This window comes from Pongo pygmaeus, chromosome 11 (genome assembly GCF_028885625.2).
Source record: "Pongo pygmaeus isolate AG05252 chromosome 11, NHGRI_mPonPyg2-v2.0_pri, whole genome shotgun sequence".
Taxonomy (NCBI): domain Eukaryota; kingdom Metazoa; phylum Chordata; class Mammalia; order Primates; family Hominidae; genus Pongo; species Pongo pygmaeus.
Window position 1 is genome coordinate 101075184 of NC_072384.2, and position 18755 is coordinate 101093938.

The 18755-nt window shown below is 44.0% G+C and overlaps 1 protein-coding gene across 1 annotated transcript; it reads right to left on the reverse strand.

Annotated features, from left to right (window-relative positions):
* Window positions 1–915: 915 nt before the first annotated feature.
* CLK1 (CDC like kinase 1) lies at window positions 916–12443 on the reverse strand. Its single transcript, XM_054476827.1, has 13 exons — window positions 12255–12443; window positions 9407–9567; window positions 8942–9170; window positions 7830–7920; window positions 7383–7449; window positions 5712–5828; window positions 5457–5623; window positions 4646–4740; window positions 4433–4562; window positions 2806–2888; window positions 2411–2490; window positions 1735–1825; window positions 916–1287 (listed from the first exon to the last, which is right to left on the reverse strand). Exons 1-13 carry the CDS (start codon window positions 12429–12431, stop codon window positions 1144–1146), a joined length of 1632 nt encoding a protein of 543 aa, XP_054332802.1. The 5' UTR covers window positions 12432–12443; the 3' UTR covers window positions 916–1143.
* Between the last annotated feature and the right edge of the window lie 6312 nt (window positions 12444–18755).

The following is an 18755-nucleotide window of genomic DNA, read 5'->3' on the forward strand; positions in this document are numbered from 1 at the left end:
GAGCGAGACTCCGTCTGCTTACAATCTGAGGCCTAATTGCATTTTTTTTTTGAGACAGTCTCATTCTATTACTCAGGCTGGAGTGCAGTGGTGCCATCTGGACTCACTGCAAACTCCGCCTCCCGGGTTCAAGCTATTCTCGAGCTTCAGCATCCCCAAGTAGCTGGCATTACAGGTGCTTGCCACCACGCCCGGCTAATTTTTTTTAGTAGAGATGGGGTTTCACCATGTTGGTCTCAAACTCCTGGCCTCAAATGATCTGCCCACCTCGGCCTACCAAAGTGCTAGGATTATAGTCGTGAGCCATCGCACCTGGCCAGCATTTAAAAATTTCTGAAAGAGAAAGGAAAGGTAGGAAGGACACAGAGAGCGAGCGAGCGAGAGAGAATCTGCTGAGGGAAAAAGAGACAAAGAGAAAGAGAAAAAACAGAGAGAGAAGAGAGAGAGACAGAAAAGCAAGCCCCACAAACCCAAAAAACAACTGTGGAAAGATCTAAGCCTCAGGATCCCAAATGGATCAAACAGATGAAACCAGACAAAAATTTGCTGTATTACACACACTCACACTTGATAAATTCACAGACTAGGCTGCAAAGGAATGAAAGCTCCACCAGTGTGATTCTGCAAATGACTTCAGATCCTGTGCAACAATTAACAGCAAACCTCAATATTGAGTAGGAATAAGACAGAACTCTTCTCAGCTAATCTTAAGTTTTGTGTGTCCCCATAATCTGGTTTCATTACATTTAACTTAGGGGGCAATAAGTCTCAATCTTGACAATCCCTAAAACGGAAATGAAGCTAAATTTTCCCAAAGACTTGAGGAAGTCTCCTAAAACAGAAATCTATGTCCATTCTTTAATAGAGGTAGGAAGAAAAGTGGTACTTAGAACAAACTGTTCAGATACACATATCAACTTCATAAGCACAAAAAATTTATTCTGAATAAATCACTTTACAATTACTGAAAAAGATGTTCATTACCTTAGCTATGTACTTAACGAACCAAATTACCCAAACAAAATAAACATGGCAATATAAAAATGTTAAGAATTTACAAAGCTGTACAAAATAACTTAAAATTTAAAAATCAGACTGATACAGTCTGTAAGATCTCTTCGAGAGAGCTGTCCAATTATAGATCTATATACTTTTCTTCAGAAGGTCAAAGAAAGGATGCTTTAAGGCTTCTTTGAGAGTAATTCTTTTGGCTGGATCATACTCCAACATTTTCTGAATGAGGTCAAAGAGACGCTCATGTTCAACATCTTGAGAAAGCATAAATTCCTGGAAGAAAAAAAGAAATTCATTCAACAGCCTTTTTCACTACCATTTACCATACTATATAACAGTATAGTAAACCATATATATATAACCATCATAAAAACAGAAAAGAGGCCAGGCACGGTCGCTCATGCCTATAATCCCAGCACTCTGGAAGGCCAAGGCAGGTGGATCACTTGAGGCCAGGAGTTCAAGACCAGCCGGGCCAACATAGTAAAACTTGTCTTTACTAAAAAAAAGAAAAAAAAAAAAAGCATGGTGGCGTCCATCTGTAATCCCAGCTACCTGGGAGGCTGAGACTTGCTTGAGCCTAGGATGCAGAGGTTGCAGTGAGCTGGGCCAACATTGTGCCACTCTACTCCAGCCTGGGCAACGAAGCGAGGCTCGGTCTCAAAAGACAAACAGAAGAAACTCAGTTTTGACTATTTGAGCAATGTCTCAAAGGCTTACCTTCAGAGGTTTACAGCGTCTTGAAACATATCTGCCGGCAGAACTGTGTTCATCCCAGTCTAATCGATCGTGGTGAAAATATTTACGTTTCCTAAAAATAAGTCAATATCCATTCATGTTTATAACACTGAAAACTTAAAACAGCTAGCAAAGGTATCAATTACTATGCTTTCCCAGATCACTTTTGTAGAGATTTAAATGGCAGCCATGGGATAGAAATGTTACCTGCTTTTGCACCAAGGTAATCTACTATTTAACCAAAAAACATTAGTTTGACTTCATTATTTATAAAGTCCTAATCAGCGCCTGAGACTTGGTAGAGTGAAAATTAAAAAAAAAAATTAAGTTCTGGCCGGGCACGGCGGCTCACAAGGTCAGGAGATCCAGACCATCCTGGCTAACATGGTGAAACCTCGTCTCTACTAAAACTACAAAAAAATTAGCCGGGCGTGGTGGCGAGTGCCTGTAGTCCCAGCTACTCGGGAGGCTGAGACAGGAGAATGGCGTGAACCTGGGAAGCAGAAACCGGGAGGCAGACCCCCGAGGTCACGCCACTGCACTCCAGCCTGGGCAACAGAGCTAGACTCCGTCTCAAAAAAAAAAAAAAAAAAATTAAGTTCTAATCAGCAGATGTGATCAAATGATACTAAGGATGTCACTAACTCTTAAAACGTACCTGGTTTTCTGTATCATATGTTTTGGTAGAGGTCCAAGAATCCTTTCCATCATTGCTAAATGCTCCTTACTATCGTGTGTCTAGAAAGAAAATAAAAACAGACTTGGGGAAGATGACCACCAAAACAGACACAGTTAAAGCTGACAGCAAAAAAACTAACATTAAGGCTTGCAGAACAAACTCGCCAATGATTTCCTACATGGACACGGATAATTGCTTACATACTTAAAGACGTTTTAAATAAAACAATTATGAAACAAATATGAATTAGTTTCATTTTTATTTATGCTTATCTACAATTAATAGTCTATAATGGGGGAAGCAAAAGTATTTATTCATATCAACAGGCACCTTTCTTATACAAAGCAAGGTTGAAATAGATCATTGTCACTTACTGGAAATACGGTAAACCCAAGATAGTATTCAATAAGAATGCATCCTATACTCCAGACATCACATGGTTGGGACCACCCTAGGGCTGCAAAGCAAAGCAAAATGTAAGGAAAAAAAAATACTCAATGTTTGTTAAAGAAATTAAAAAGTTAGTTAACACTAATACTTTTTTAAAAAAACACATGTAATATAGGCTGGGCACAGTGGCTCACACCTGTAATCCCAGCACTTTGGGAGGCCAAGATGGGAGAACTGCTTGAGCTCAGGAGTTCAAGACCAGCCTGGGCAACATAGCAAGATCCCACCTCTATTAAAATATATATAAATCTGAATTGGCCGGGCACAGTAGCTCATGATACAGGCATAATCCCAGCCCTTTGGGAGGCTGAGGCAGGTAGAACACGAGGTCAGGAGATCAAGACCATCCTGACTACACAGTGAAACCCCGTCTCTACTAAAAATACAAAATAAAATTAGCCAGGCGTGGTGGCAGGCACCTGTAGTCCCAGCTACTCAGGAGGCTGAGGTGGGAGAATGGCGTGAACCCGGTAGGTGGAGCTTGCAGTGAGCCGAGATCGTGCCACTGCACTCTAGCCTGGGTGACAGAGCAAGACTCCGCCCCCCCCCCCAAATTTTATATATATATATACACACACACATATATATTCAATGTCAATGTGATGTTTGAGCTAGAAGATCCTAAAGCAATCACTTAATCCAAGGTTAAATACAATATATATGGCCGGGCGCAGTGGCTCATGCCTGTAATCCCAGCACTTTGCAAAGCCAAGGCAGGCAGATTGCTCCAGGTCAGCAGTTTGAGACCAGCCTGCCAACATGGTGAAACCCCATCTCTACCAAAAATATGAAAATTAACCGGGAGTGGTGGTGGGTGCCTATAATCCCAGCTACTCAGGAGGCTGAGGCAGGAGAATTGCTTGAACCCAGGAGGCAGAAGTTGCAGTGAGCCAAGATTGCACCACTGCACTCCAGCCTGGGCGACAGAGCAAGTCTCCGTCTAAAAAATAAATAAATAATATAGTGTTATATATAGTCTGGAATATAACAGGCATTAAACAATTTTCTGAGATGGAGTCTCGCTCTGTCGCCCAGGCTGGAGTGCAGTGGCGCAGTCTTGGCTCACTGCAACCTCCGCCTCCCGGTGTTCAAGCAATTCTCCTGCCTCAGCCTCCTGAGTAGCTGGAACTACTGATGTGTACCCACCACACCCAGCTAATTTTTTGTATTTTTAGTAGAGATGGGGTTTCACCATGTTAGCCAGGATGGTCTCGATTTCCTGACCATGTGGTCTGCCCGCCTTGGCCTCCCAAAGTGCTGGGATTACAGATGTGAGCCACTGCGCCCCACCCGGCATTAAACAATTACATTTAAAAGCCCCACCACATATTACAAATGTGAAAATAATTCCAGAAAGGTTAAGCCACTTGCTCAAATTCCCAGAGCTAATTATCTGGTAAAATTGAGAGCTTAAAATCCTTAATGCACTTCATGATACTTATCCCTTATAGAGAAAATGATAAAGCCCCACAAGTAAGACCTAAAACTGCAAAAAAATTTTAAGTCTCAATAAGGAAATACAAAGGTTCTCAAAGGACAATTAATACTCACCTAAAATAACTTCAGGTGCTCTATAATGTCTTGTAGATACCAATGTACTGTGATGTTCGTCATCATATGTTGCACTACCAAAGTCTACAACTTTAATATCTGGATTTACTAAGGTGCGCTCATCACGTTTCTGAAAATCATAAATGATGGTTAAGAAGGCATAAGCTATTAAGGCGTAAGATACTCACTTTACGAATATTTTGGAAGACTTACTATTTTGGGATTATATGCCTCTGTGTAGTCAGACTGCACAAATAAGATGTTTTCAGGCTTTAAGTCTGTGTGAGTCAACTTATTACTGTGCAAAACTGAGAATAAAGAGAAAGTTGCTGTAATCAGAAAACACCAAACCAAACCACAAAACCCCACAACAGGCTGGATGCAGTGGCTCACGCCTGTAATCACCTGAGGTCAGGAGTTCGAGACCAGCCTCACCAATATGGTGAAACCCTGTCTCTACTAAAATTACAAAAATTGGCTGGGTGTGGTGGCGTGTGCCTGTAGTCCCAGCTACTCGGGAGGCTGAGGCAGGAGAATCACTTGAACCGGGGAGGCAGAGTTTGCAATGAGTGAAGACTGCGCCACTGCACTTCAGCCTGAACAACAAAGCGAGACTCCATCTCAAAAAAAACCCAATAAAAAAACCTCTGATTCCTTTCCCAAAGAATGGTCAACATTCCAGTCTGCTAGAAAATCACCAGTAACTAAAACTCACTACCTCCTCTGAAGCTTTATGAGATATAGCACGCCTTAATTTTTACCCAGCATTCGAAGTTACTATTTTTACGCATCAGAAAAGTCTAAATCATAGTGTGCAACACAGTATGTTGTTATATGGTGGATATCCCACTTACTGAATGAAATGTACACTGCTGGATCAACAGCCTGTAATCAAATCTCTTCATACCTACTCTTCCTCCCCCTTTATTTTTAATCAAATAAAAATTGTACACACTTAGGATGCACATTTTGATATGTGGAATGGATAAAACCAGCAAATTAATAAGATATACCAAGAACTTACAATTCACAGACTTGCATATCTGATACGCCATCTTTCTGATATGATCCAGTCGAAATGGTAGAAAACCATTTTCTTTAATGAAGTCGTAAGTACTAAGTCCCAGTAGTTCAAAAACAATGCAAATGTGACCATGATGCTCAAACCATTCCAACATCTGGACACAGCGGCTACAGACACATGAAAAATAGCTAAGTATAGCTGCTCCTAATTTAAATATACCTGATACCACTTCCCAAGTTCTAATCCGATACTTACAAAGTACTGTTGGGGTCTGTTGTATTCAGGTGTTCCAGAACTTGTATTTCTGAGCGAGCAGCTTCACAGTATCTATCCACATTTTTAACTATTTTTACTGCTACATGTCTACCTCCCCTGTTAGAAAGATACATGCAAATTTAAGAATGACAGACATGATGCTCACAGGTATTACTGTCTTCAAACTGTACTACTACTCTGACCCACTGTATTTTCTTAATTTATGGTTTAGTGTTCAGTTCTGATTCTATTACATGCTGAATGACACAAATTTCTTTCATCAAACCACCACTCACATGAGTTATTTTTTGGCATTTCAGCTAAACAACTTCTTCCTATATGGTACCTGTCACTGTCAAACATTATCTCAAATGTTTAGTCTAGATTGCCAGAAGAGTTAGGATACAGTGGGGACAGAGTAAAGAGCTCTAGGACCGTGAGCAGTGTCTCTCACGCCTATAATCCCTGCACTTTGGGAGGCCGAGGGTAGCAAATCACTTGAGGTCAGAAGTTCGAGACCAGCCTGGCCAACACGGTGAAACCCTATCTCTACCAAAAATATGAAAATTAGCCAGGCACGGTGGTGTGTGCCTGTAATCCCAGCTTCCTGGGAGGCTGAGGCAGGAGAATTACTTGAACTCGGAAGGTGGAGGTTGCAGTGAGCCAAGATTGCACCACTGCACTCCAGCCTGGGCGACAGACCAAGACTCCATCTCAGGGAAAAGAAAAATAAAAATAAGAGCTCTAGCTCTCATGTCCTTACCAATCAATAGTAGGAAGCCTCCTCAAAAATGTTTTGCCATTCAGGAAGAGGAAGAACAATAACAACAACAACAAACAGGGAACTAAAAAAAAAAAAAGGGTAACGGAAAAAATTCTATGCTAAGAAATTTCATGGCTGAAGCCGGGCGCTCATGCCTGTAATCCCAGCACTTTGGGAGGCTGAGGTGGGCAGATCACCTGAGGTCAGGAGTTCAAGACCAGCCTGGCCAACATAGTCAAACTCTGTCTCTAATACAAAAAATAGCTGGGCATGGTGGCACGTGTCTGTAGTTCCAGCTACTCAGGAGGCTCAGGCAGACGAATCACCTGAACCCGGGAGGCAGAGGATGCAGTGAGCTGAGATTGCGCCACTGCACTCCACCCTGGGTGACAGAGCAAGACTCCGTCTCGAGAAAAAAAAAAAATTTCAATCAGTAGTTTGAGAAACATACGTAATTAAACTTGGGAAACCAAGTTATCTCCGGCTATGTTATCAGAATGAATTACCGCACTTTCTAAAAATATAGATTCCTAGGTAACTACCCTGAAAAGGTCTGGGGTAGGCAAACCTCTCGAGGAGGATCTTAACATAAAACCAAGACTGAGAACCACCAATATGGCGGGGGAAAAAAAATATGGCCTAACAACGGTATTCAGTTGAACAACAAAACAATACTTTCAAAACAATATAAAGTGTGTTCTCAGCCTAAAATTAGAAACTATACATACTATTAGTAGCTGTTTAAAAAATATGAAGGGGCAAGTACCTCTAACTGGAAGTTTCTTACATCCAAGTAAAAAAGGGTATACAGATATGTATCTAACTCATGGTCAGACCACTTTCTAAAGCTAAATCAATTACCCATATTGCCAACTTCCCTAAATGTAATCCCAACATGGGAAACTTACGCTTTATGATCGATGCACTCCACCACTTTTCCAAAAGCTCCTTCACCTAAAGTATCAACAATTTCATCTAAAAGAGAGAAATAAATCTCAGTCATATCAAGAAGTGGAAACAATGTACTTATCACAATAAATGCTATCAATGTAGATTATTCTAGTTGATGCTACAAATTTCCTTATCACTAGATATTTATTTTATTGGTCAACACCATCAAAAAACATAATTATTAGGTCTAATTTCATTAATTTGATTACTGTTCTGGAAGTTCTGTATAACAAACATTACATTTCTAAAGAAAGCAAAAATACAATCCCCCCCACCAAAAGAAATGGAAAAATAAAAACAAAAACAAAGAGAAAGAAAAAAAGATTTCCAAATCCCTGAAAGCTTAATCTATATATAGATTATGTTATCTGAAAAGTTAATAAGTGTTGAAAAATATTCTATACATCTTGCACTTAGTACGTCTCCACTCTGACAGATCAGGTGACCCTCCTCATCATCCTCTACACTCCTGGTTCTTTTCCTTCGGTGACTCTTCTGGAAACGTCAAGTGGGCGGCACCAAGATCATCCAGCCAATCAATATACCCGAGTGAATTCAGGGCAGAATACGAAATTCATTCAGCGGGGAGATATTCAGGCATTCAGATACACGCCAGGCCACAAACGGTTGGCAGGAGCAATTTCAAATTCAGTCCCCAGAAATTCACAGGGCACATAGTTTATGTTAACAGGAGAAAAACATGGCAAGGAACAGATTTTCAGATAAGATACTCAAAGTGGCAAGGCAACAAGACATAATACAATTGTTTTTCTTAAAAAAAAAAAATGCTTAGTTGTAGCATTCACTGAAACATAATTTTTTAGTTTCTAGTGTTCTAATTTAATGTTGCAAAATCGTAGGATGTGATATTTACTTGTCAAAGTAGACGGTGGCCAAATTAAGATTTCCTAGCTAATCTAAGAAAACAAATATTATAACAGTAAATAAAATTAAAGTGCTAATTTTGGGGAAAAAAAGATTTGGCATACAAGAATAACACTACAGCATTTTTAATGTCATCTGAGCTGATCTCCATACTAATATATAACCCGCAACAGTTCAAATCTGTTCTGGTTTGCTTAGTGAAAGAAGGGTTAGAAAACATGACTTGTTAGAACAAAGAAGCATACCTAATCCTAAATTATACAAAAATAAAATGCCTGTTCTACTTTTGTGATTTCAATAAATCAAAACTAATCAGGTTTCTTGAAGTACCACAAAAAACCCTTTTAGAATATTTTGTAATAATTTTCAACTAATCTAAATTAAATCAATTAACTCCCATCATTTCACTGGAATGTCAATTAGGAGCCAACCAATAATTAAATTATAGAACTAAATGTGTACTTTATTTCTGGAATTTCCTATCCAATGCACAAACACACAAAAAATCCTGCAGGTTAAAACTGAGATGATTTCATCTTAAAACTTTCTCAAATAATCAAACACAAAAATTCAAGTTTCCCTGTTCCACATGGGATATAAAATTTCCAAAATGTTTTAAAAACGTTCATACCCCATGTGAACGACGATGTGAAGTACTGTGGTGAATCCTGTGTTTGCTTTTATAACTACTTCTTCCACTTCTACCAGAAGACTTGCTACTATGGTTCTGATACCGGCTTTCATGGTCTCTTTGGCGATGTCCAGGTTCACATCCTTGAGTGTAGTCATTTCTGTACTCATCAATGTAGCGTCGACTATGATAATCTTTCTCATTTATAGACCTGCTTTCCAAATAATGGCTAGAGAAATAAAAATTATTTTCAATGTTTTATGCTAAGACCAAATATCCTCACATTCTCTCAAGACAGCACCTAGACTCCCCCACAAGCAGCTTAATTTTACAAACATTACAAACCATCAAAATCTCTCATTGGAAACACAAACGAATGGTAGTAATCAGGTACTTATTTTAAGTGATACTAGTTTTGTCTAGTAATGTATTGTTATATTCAGATATTTTAAGTACCCTCCTTACCTATCACACATTTTAGAATGATTGTATTTGCAGCGCTTGTTCTCCCGGGCACTGCTATGTGATCTCTTCCTTCTTTTATGACTGCTGCTGCTCCTCCATTTTCCATAATCCCAATCCTTGTCATCCCAATCAGGACAGTAAGTTCTCTTTGAGTGTCTCATCTACATAAAAGGCAAGTTTTTCCTAGTTAAATTGTATCCCACACTGAGCTGTTTAAAATTCTGATTTACAAAGGTCACCTCGTGACCTCGTTTTAAAACAAAATTCAAGAATCATTGTCACCCAATCTGAAATCACTGATAAATCCAATTACTGTGTTGTCCCATATTCTGCAGTTTGAACTTCACAGGCACTCTGCATTAGCTGTATCATGCCCAGATTTATTGGAAGAATGCAAAAAAAAAAAAAAAAAAAGTGAAAAAAGTAGAGGGAGGAATCACAATTTACTAATTTTGGTAAATTTTACCCATGCCCTACCAGTAGCACAAATATAGCACTATAGAAGTCCACACTGTCAGGCCTCTGAGCCCAAGCTAAGCCATCATATCCCCAATGACCTGCACGTATACATCCAGATGGCCTGAAGCAACTGAAGATCCACAAAAAAAGTAATAATAGCCTTAACTGATGACATTCCACCATTGTGATTTATTTCTGCCCCAACCTAACTGATCAATGTACTTTGTAATCTCCCCCACCCTTAGGAAGGTTCTTTATCATCTCCCCCACCCTTAAGAAGGTTCTATTGTAATTCTCCCCACCCTTGAGAACGTACTTTGTGAGATCCGCCCCCTGCTCTCAAAACATTGCTCTTAAATCCATCGCCTATCCCAAAACCTGTAAGAACTAATGATAATCCCACCACCCTTTGCCGACTCCTTTTTCGGACTCAGCCCGCCTGCACCCAGGTGAAATAAACAGCCATGTTGCTCACACACAGCCTGCCTTTAGTGGCCTCTTCACAGACACGTGAAACACACGTCATTCTCCCCTTTTAAACATGTATCAGAAACTAGTCTCCAACTCAAATGCAATCATAAATGTTCCTCACCAACACCGCATTACTATTACTGCAAACGTAATCAGAGTTGTATTTGAGTTGCTGACAGAATCATCATTATAGAGCATTTCCGTAAACGGACAAATGAAACTACCAAGGACTTTAATCACACACGAAGGCAACGGTGGCATCAGAATATAAAAACAACAAAACACCATCTTTCCAGTACCACTCCCAAGCACATACGACCTAATTTATCCTAAACGCAATGTTAACACAATCAATTTGGGAATGGTAGGAGCCACCTTCTTTTCAGAAACGCTTCGAGCAAAATCGAAAATCTCTAACCTAACAACTTGAAAAAGACCTTATACAGAAATTACTTCATCAACTGCCGTTCCTTCTTACCGGCGGAACCCCTCTGTGTCTTCCGCTACAATTTTTTTTTTTTTTTAACGCCAGTCAAATTTAGCGGTAGGGGTTGTGTACTAATTTTCGTGACACTAATTACTATTAAGTTCTGATAACCCACTACCATTGGACCAGCCTGAGTGTAATTTTTAAAGCCCTCCAATCGGGTCGGGGGCCATGGCTTAGGCCTGTAACCCCAGCACTTTGGGAGGCCGAAGCAGGAGGGCTGCTTGAGCCCAGGAATTCGAGACCAGCCAGGGCAACATGGCGAGACCCGCCTCTACAAAAAATAAAAAATTAACCGGGGGTGGAGACGCGCGCCTATAGTCCCAAATACTCAGGAGGCTGAGGTGGGAAGATCACCTGAGCCCGGATGTCGAGGCTGCAGTGAGCCATCATTGCGCCACTTGCACTCCGGCTGGGCGACAGGGGCGAGACCTTGTCTCAAAAAAGAAAAAAAGGAAGCTGGGCGCAGTGGCTCACACCTGTAATCCCAGCACTTTGGGAGGCCGAGGCGGATGGATCACCACCTGAGGTCAACAGTTTGAGGCCAGTAGAAACTCTGTCTCTACTAAAAATACAAACATTAGCTCGGCGTGGTGGCGGGCGCCTGTAATCCCAGCTACTCCGGAAGCTGAAGCAGGAGAATCGCTTGAACCCGGGAGGCGAAGGCTGCAGTGACTCGAGATCGCGCCACTACACTCTAGCCTGGGCGACAGAACGAGACTCCAAGAAAACAAAACAAAAAAGCTCCAACTGCTAACCCAAGAGGAGTGAGCTGAAACGCCATCGCATAAAATTCTCGGTCACCTGACTTCTGTCACAACGCTCCTTCAAATACACCCCGGCATTTCTCTTTCCTTGGGTTCCTAAATCTGTTTTTTGTTAACACCAGAGGACAAAGCCACTCGCCATGTTTACGCCGACCCTTTAATCATTAGACAGTAACTGTAACCCCTATGGGTTCCGTCTTTTTCTCCACTTGCTCCAGACAACGTTTCCCCTCAGCTGCGCAGCTCACGCACATTCTGGAACCCCAGCAAACCCCACCCCCAACAGGGAGCCTCGCCTTTCCGGCCACAGGGCCGAAGCGGGCCTCCGCCCAGCCGCCATCTTACAGCTCCGCCGAGGAGGTTCACAACATGGCGCCCACCCGACCATCCCGCGTCGGTGGAGCGGCGGGCGGACGCTCCAAGAGGGCGGCCGGTCTAGCAAACACCGTAACTACCCCCGCAGGCCGCACCCGGCGGCGACGGGCTCGGCAGCGCAGGAGAGAGGGGCGCGCCGCCATTGTGCAGCCTGGGAGTGAAAGGAGCAGACAGTCGTCGCGCCGGGGACGGCGGGCAGCAAACAAGCGGGAAGAGGGGGCATCGCCAGGCGCACGCGAGGCTCACAGGAACAGCCCAGTCACCTAGTCCGCTCCCTCCTGCGTCTTACCGTCCTGGACAAAGACTCCAAGTCGAAGGAGACAAAGGTTGTTACGCAATCACGGTAATCACACAGCTGACTGCGTCGCGTACCAACAACAAAATGGAGCTGACAGCTGCTGCGTCGAGACTCGTCTCGAAAACACTGATGACGCAGCGAGCGCGTCTCCGGCGCGGGGCGGGGCATGCACGGGGCGGGGCATGCACGGGGCGGGGCATGCACGGGGCGGGGCATGCACGGGGCGAGCAGGCGGAAAGGGCGGGCGTGGAGGGCGTGTCGTGCGCGTGACCATCGTTGGCGCAGGCGCCAGGGCGGGAACCAGAGTCTGCTGTGGCGGATGAAAGGAAGCTGTTGGCGCGTTGTCCCCACTCACTGATAATTGTTTTTGAACGCTAGAACAAGGAACAACTTGTGAACAAGGAAAAGTGAGGGAATCAGTATACACAATAGCATGTGCCCTGTTGGCGACCACTAAAACGATTGCTTTAAAACTAATACTTCACGGCGCGGTGGGTCACGCCTGTAATCCTAGCACTTTGGGAGGCCGAAGCGAGCAGATCGCTTGAGCCCAGGATTTCGAGACCAGCCTGGGCAGCATAGCGGGACCCCGTCTCTAAAAAATAAATAAATAAATAAAATATACCACTAGCGTCAGATGGCTTCAAATTACTAATGGGATCAGTGTGAGCCAACAGAAATCAATGTTCTGCACCTTGATCCTCATGGTGCCTGCAGTAGGCCCAACGTGGGCAGCCAGCATACCTCCCTGTCTATGATACTTTTACGGCTGTAACTGAGCACACATTCTAAAAATAAGCTCTTTGATAAGTTTTGAAGGGAAGGCCAGCGTTAAAGATACAGAGTGGCAGCTCTACAGCAAATGCGAGCTTTATGTCCAGCCTAAGACCTACAGAAGTGGGGAACCAGCCTAATGCCAGTGCCCACCAGTGGGGTACTTTTAGGTATGGGCGGGAGGGGCCTGGGCCATATGGCTTGCTGGCTTGCTGCCCTGCAGGATGTTAAGATGTTCCCATAATGAGGCGGTTCTGGCCCTTGTTCCCGCGGAATGTGGTAGTTTTTTGTTTTGTTTTGAGACGGAGTCTTGCTTTGTCGCCCAGGCTGGAGTGCAGTGGCGCGATCTCCACTCACTGCAACCTCCGCCTCGTGAATTCAAGCGATTCTCCTGTCTCGGCTTCCCCAGTAGCTGGGACTGCAGGCACGCGCCACCACCCCCCGCTACTTTTTGTATTTTTAGTAGAAACTCCTGACCTCAGGTGATCCACGCGCCTCGGCCTCCCAAAGTGCTGGGATTACAGGCGTGAGCCACCACGACCCCCGCGGGAATGTGGTGGTCTTTGCACTTTCTCCCGGCAGAATATGATAGGGGTGTTTCTTTAGTTGCGCCTTTGTCCGTTTTGTGGTCAGGTGGTTAGGCAGGATGTTTCTCACAGCCCGAACCCCCGTGGAATGTTTCACTTTGACCAAGGTCTGCAAAATAGAGGGTGGGGGAGACCAGGCAGGGCTGGGGGAATGGGGCAGGGCGGGGGCGGGGGGGGGGCAAGGATTTACAAAATGGTGCAGTTTGGACTAACACTCCTAAAACCAAAAAAATCATATTTGCACCACTAATTAAAAGTGGCAGAGTTTAGAATAAAACTTGGAGGAGGCCAGATGCGGTGGCTCATGCCTGTAATCCCAGCACTATGGGAGGCCAAGGCGGGTGGATCACAAGGTCAGGAGTTCAAGACCAGCCTGGCCAAGGTGGTGAAACCTCATCTCTATTAAAAATACAAAAAATTAGCCGGCCATGGTGGCAGGCACCTGTAATCCCAGCTACTCGGGAGGCTGAGGCAGGCGAATTGCTTGAACCTGGGAGGTAGAGGTTGCAGTGAGCTGAGATCCACCATTGCACTCCAGCCTGGGCAACAGAGCAATACTCCGTCTCAAAAAAAAAGTGGCAAAACAAGGTCTGGCCAAAGAAAGGCCTTAATACTCAGTCTAGAAACCTAAATGATTAAAATTTTAAAAGTGAAATAAAATGTAAAGTCATTAGTATGCTGGGCGCGGTGGCTCATGACTGTAATCCCAACACTTTGGGAGGCCGAGGTGGGTGGATCATGAGGTCAGGAGCTTGAGACCATCCTGGCCAACATGCTGAAACTGTCTCTACTAAAAATACAAAAATTAGCAAGGCATGGTGGTGCTCACCTGTAATCCCAGCTACTTGGGAGGCTGAGGCAGGAGAATTGCTTGAACCTGGGAGACGGAGGTTGCAGTGAGTTAAGATCGCGACATTGCATACCAGCCTGGGCAATACAGTGAGACTCCGTCTCAAAAAAAAAAAAAAAAAAAAAAAAGAATTGCTTGAACCCTGGAGGCAGAGGTTGCAGTCAGCCGAGATTGCGCCACTGCATTCCAGCCCAGGCGACAGAGTGAGACTCCGTCTCAAAAAAAAAAAAAGTCACTAGTATAACTGGCACTGTTACAGTAGGTAGCTAGTCAGGTATGAACAAAGCAGGAGATGGCTCCCCCCAAACACACACTAGGAGTGTCGGGCAACCATCAGGTGAGATGGTCAGGCGGTTATTAACTGTCTTGCTGAAGTAGTAATTGGTCACAGCTGGCACCAGGGAAAGGCAGTCTCCTAATAGAAAACACCTGAAACTGGTCAGCAGCCGCTTCCCAATAAGATCTCAGGAGTTGGGCAAGTGGGGAAAAGTAATGCAAGACCCTGGAAGTATGCCAATGTATAAAACCCCAAGTCAAAAGCTCAAGCCACACACTTATCTTTCAAGTTGCCCGCTTGGTCCTCTTCCAAGCGTACTTTCCTTTATTTCATTCCTCCTCTAAAGCTTTTTAATAAACTTTCACTCTTGCTCTAAAACGTGCCTCACTCTCTCCTTCTGCCCCTCAGTCGAATTCTTTCTTCTGAGGAGGCAAGAAATGAGGTTGCTGCAGACCTGTACGGATACAGATTCGCTGCTAGTAAAAAGCACCTCAGTTTAGTGGAAGATATAAATGGTGACAAGAGGATAGCTGTAAGCTAACTCCAAACTAGTCAAGAAAGAATTAAAACATTAATTAGACCAGCCATTGGAAGAAATGAGACAAACCAAGAACTGATGCCAAGACAAACATTTTGAGACGGAGTTTTGCTCTTGTCGCCCAGGCTGCAGTCCAATGGCACGATCTCAGCTCACCGCAACCTTCACCTCCCAGGTTCAAGCAATTCTCCTGCCTCAGCCTCCCAAGTAGCTGGGATTACAGGCATGTGCCACCACGCCCAGCTAATTTTGTATTTTTAATAGAGACAGGTTTTCTCTATGTTGGTCGGGCTGGTCTCGAACTCCCAACCTCAGGTGATCTGCCCGCCTTGGCCTCCCAAAGGGCTGGAATTACAGGCATGAGCCACTGCGCTCGGCTGGTATAAGTTTTAGGAACACCCAAATCCAACCACTGTGATCTAGGCAGTGAGCAGAATATGGTCTTGATGAAATCAAAGATAGAACCCCATGAATGGCTTGATGAGGTGAGAGCCCTGTGGTGGACATGAATGTTAGGAGAGCAGCTTCCACTTACTTACTACATGCCAGAAGTTTTACACACATTTAACCCTCACAATTGTCTTCTGAGGTATTATTTATGGATGAGAATACTAAAGCCTGGCGATGTTAACTTGCCTAAAGTTACACTGTAAGGGACACAGCTGTGATTCAAACACAGACCAGAACTCCACAAACTGGTGCCTTTAACTAGTTCATTGCATTTTTCAAATGGATATTCTGTAAAGCTCCACTCTTCAATATTTTCAGAGATATGCCTTATGTTCTCACTTGTAATATAACCAAGTATCCTAGCCTTGAAATGCATTTTAAAGTTTTTTTTTTCCTTTTTTTTTGAGACAGAGTCTCTTTCTGTTTCCACGCTGGAGTGCAGGGGTGCAATCTCAGCTCACTGCGACCTCCGCCTCCCAGGTTCAAGCAATTCTCCTGCCTCAGCCTCCCAAGTAGCTGGGACTACAGGCGCGTGCCACCACGCCCAGCTAATTTTTGTATTTTTAGTAGAGACGGGGTTTCACCATGTTGGCCAGGATGGTCTCGATCTCTTGACCTCATGATCTGCCTGCCTCAGCCTCCCAAAGTGCTGGGATTACAGGCGTGAGCCACCGTGCCTGGCCCTTTCTTTCTTAATTTCAGAATGTAGTCTTGTTAAAACCGTTTCCCTCCCTTTCACGCCTCACACTCTCTTATACTATGCACATTTATCTAACTGTACGCTTGTTAAACTTACACTATACACTCTTATCCATAGGGTCTTAACTCTATTGCCCAGGCTGGAGTCCAGTGGCACGACCATGGATCACTGCAGTCCCTACCTCCCTAGCTCAAGCAATCCTCCCACCTCAGCCTTCTAGGTAGCTGGGGCTACAGGTGTGTGCCACCACATCTGGCTATTTTTTATTTTTTATTTTTTTAGTAGATTCAAGGTCTTACTATGTTGCCCAGGCCAGTCTAAAACTCCTGGGCTCAGGTGATCCTCCCACCTTGGCCTCCCCAAAGTGCTGCGATTATAGGTGTGAGCCATTGTGCCTGGCCCATCAAGGGCTAATCGTGACATATACCAGGCTTGGGGACCCAGCTGCAAAATTCCAGAGATTACCTTAAGGTGGTTAGTCAACAACCCAGCCATTGTTGAGACGATGCCAGCTCCTGCTCCAGGTGGACCACAACTCAAGATAGCCATCACAGCAAGCCACAGAGATCTGAAACCCTGCACCACTCCCGCATGCCTCCCATTCTAAGTTCTCTTTTTAAGCCCCTCTCCCTAGCCTAAAGTTCAAAATGATTTCTTTAAGGTACTAGCTTTGGCCATTTCCCCGCTGCTAGCTCTGGAATAAAGTCACTTTCCTTTTACTGCATCTCCTCCTCATTATTGACTTTGCAAGTGGCGTGCAGCCCAGCCTGCATTCAGTTACAATAAATGGGAGCTAAATTTTTGATTCACATGGACAAAAAGATGGGAACAGTGGACACTGGGGACTCCAAAAAGGAGGAGGAAGGGGCAGGGGCAAGGGCTGAAAAGCTTCCTTTTGGGCACTGTGTTCACTGTCTGGGTGACAGGATCAGTAGAAGCCCAAACCTCAGCACCATGCATTATACACTTGTAACAAACACATGTACCTCCTGAATCTAAAATTAAAAAAATATATATATGCCTTAAAAAATGTCCATAAGCAGGCTGGGTGTGGTGGCTCACGCCTGTAATCCCAGCACTTTGGGAGGCCAAGGTGGACGGATCACCTGAGATCAGGAGCTCACGACCAGCCTGGCCAACATGGTGAAACCCTGTCTGTACTAAAAACACAAAAAAACAATAGCTAGGCATGGTGGCAGATGCCTGTAATCCCAGCTACTCGGGAGGCTGAGGCAGGAGAATCACTTGAGCCCGGGAGGTGGAGGTTGCAGTGAGACGAGATTGTGCCATTACACTCCAGCCTGAGTGACAAGAGTGAGACTATATCTCAAAAAAAAAAAAGTCCATGAGCAAATCAGTTGGGAAATGTTGAGTGTTTACTGTATTCCAAGACATCTTTTTTTTTTTTTTTTTTTTTTTTTGAGATGGAGTCTCACACTGTCGCCCAGGCTGGAGTGCAATGACTCAATCTTGGCTCACTGCAACCTCTGCCTCCCGGGTTCAAACGATTCTCCTGCCTCAGCCTCCCAAGTAGCTGGGACTACAGGCGCCCGCCACCATGCCCAGCTAATTTTTTATATTTTTAGTAGAGACAGGGTTTCACCATGTTAGCCAGGATGGTCTTGATCTCCTGACCTCGTGATCCGCCCATCTTGGCCTCCCAAAGTGCTGGGATTATAGGCGTCAGCCACGACACTTGGCCTCCAGGACCTCTTAGAGCCTTTACTGTAAACCTAAAGATCACACCTGTAATCCCAGCACTTTGGGAGGCCGAGGTGGCAGATCATGAGGTCAAGAGATCAAGACCATCCTGGCCAACATGGTCTCTGTAAACCCCGTCTCTACTGAAAAAAAAATACAAAAAGTAGCTGGGCATGGTGGTGTGCACCCGTAGTCCCAGCTACTCGGGAGGCTGAGGCAGGAGAATCGCTTGAACCTGGGAGGCAGGGGTTGCAGTGACCCGCTGCACTCCAGCCCGGGTAAAACAGCAAGACTCCATCTCAAAAAGAAAAAAAAAAAAAAAAAAATCAGAGAAAATAGCGAATGGATTGGCTGGCCTTTCCAGACTAACTTTTTATCCTGTCCCTCCTCTTTCTAACTGTATAAAGTGAATAATTAATGGTAGAGCTCTTACCATTAGTATCAGTTTCAGGAATATCCAAATTTTCAGATTTGGGGATACTTGCATATACATAATAAGATATCTTGGAGATGAGACCCAAATTTAAACATGAAGTTCATTTACGTTTCATATATACCTTATACACATAGCCTGAAGGTAATTTTACACAATATTTTAATTAATTTGTCCTACGA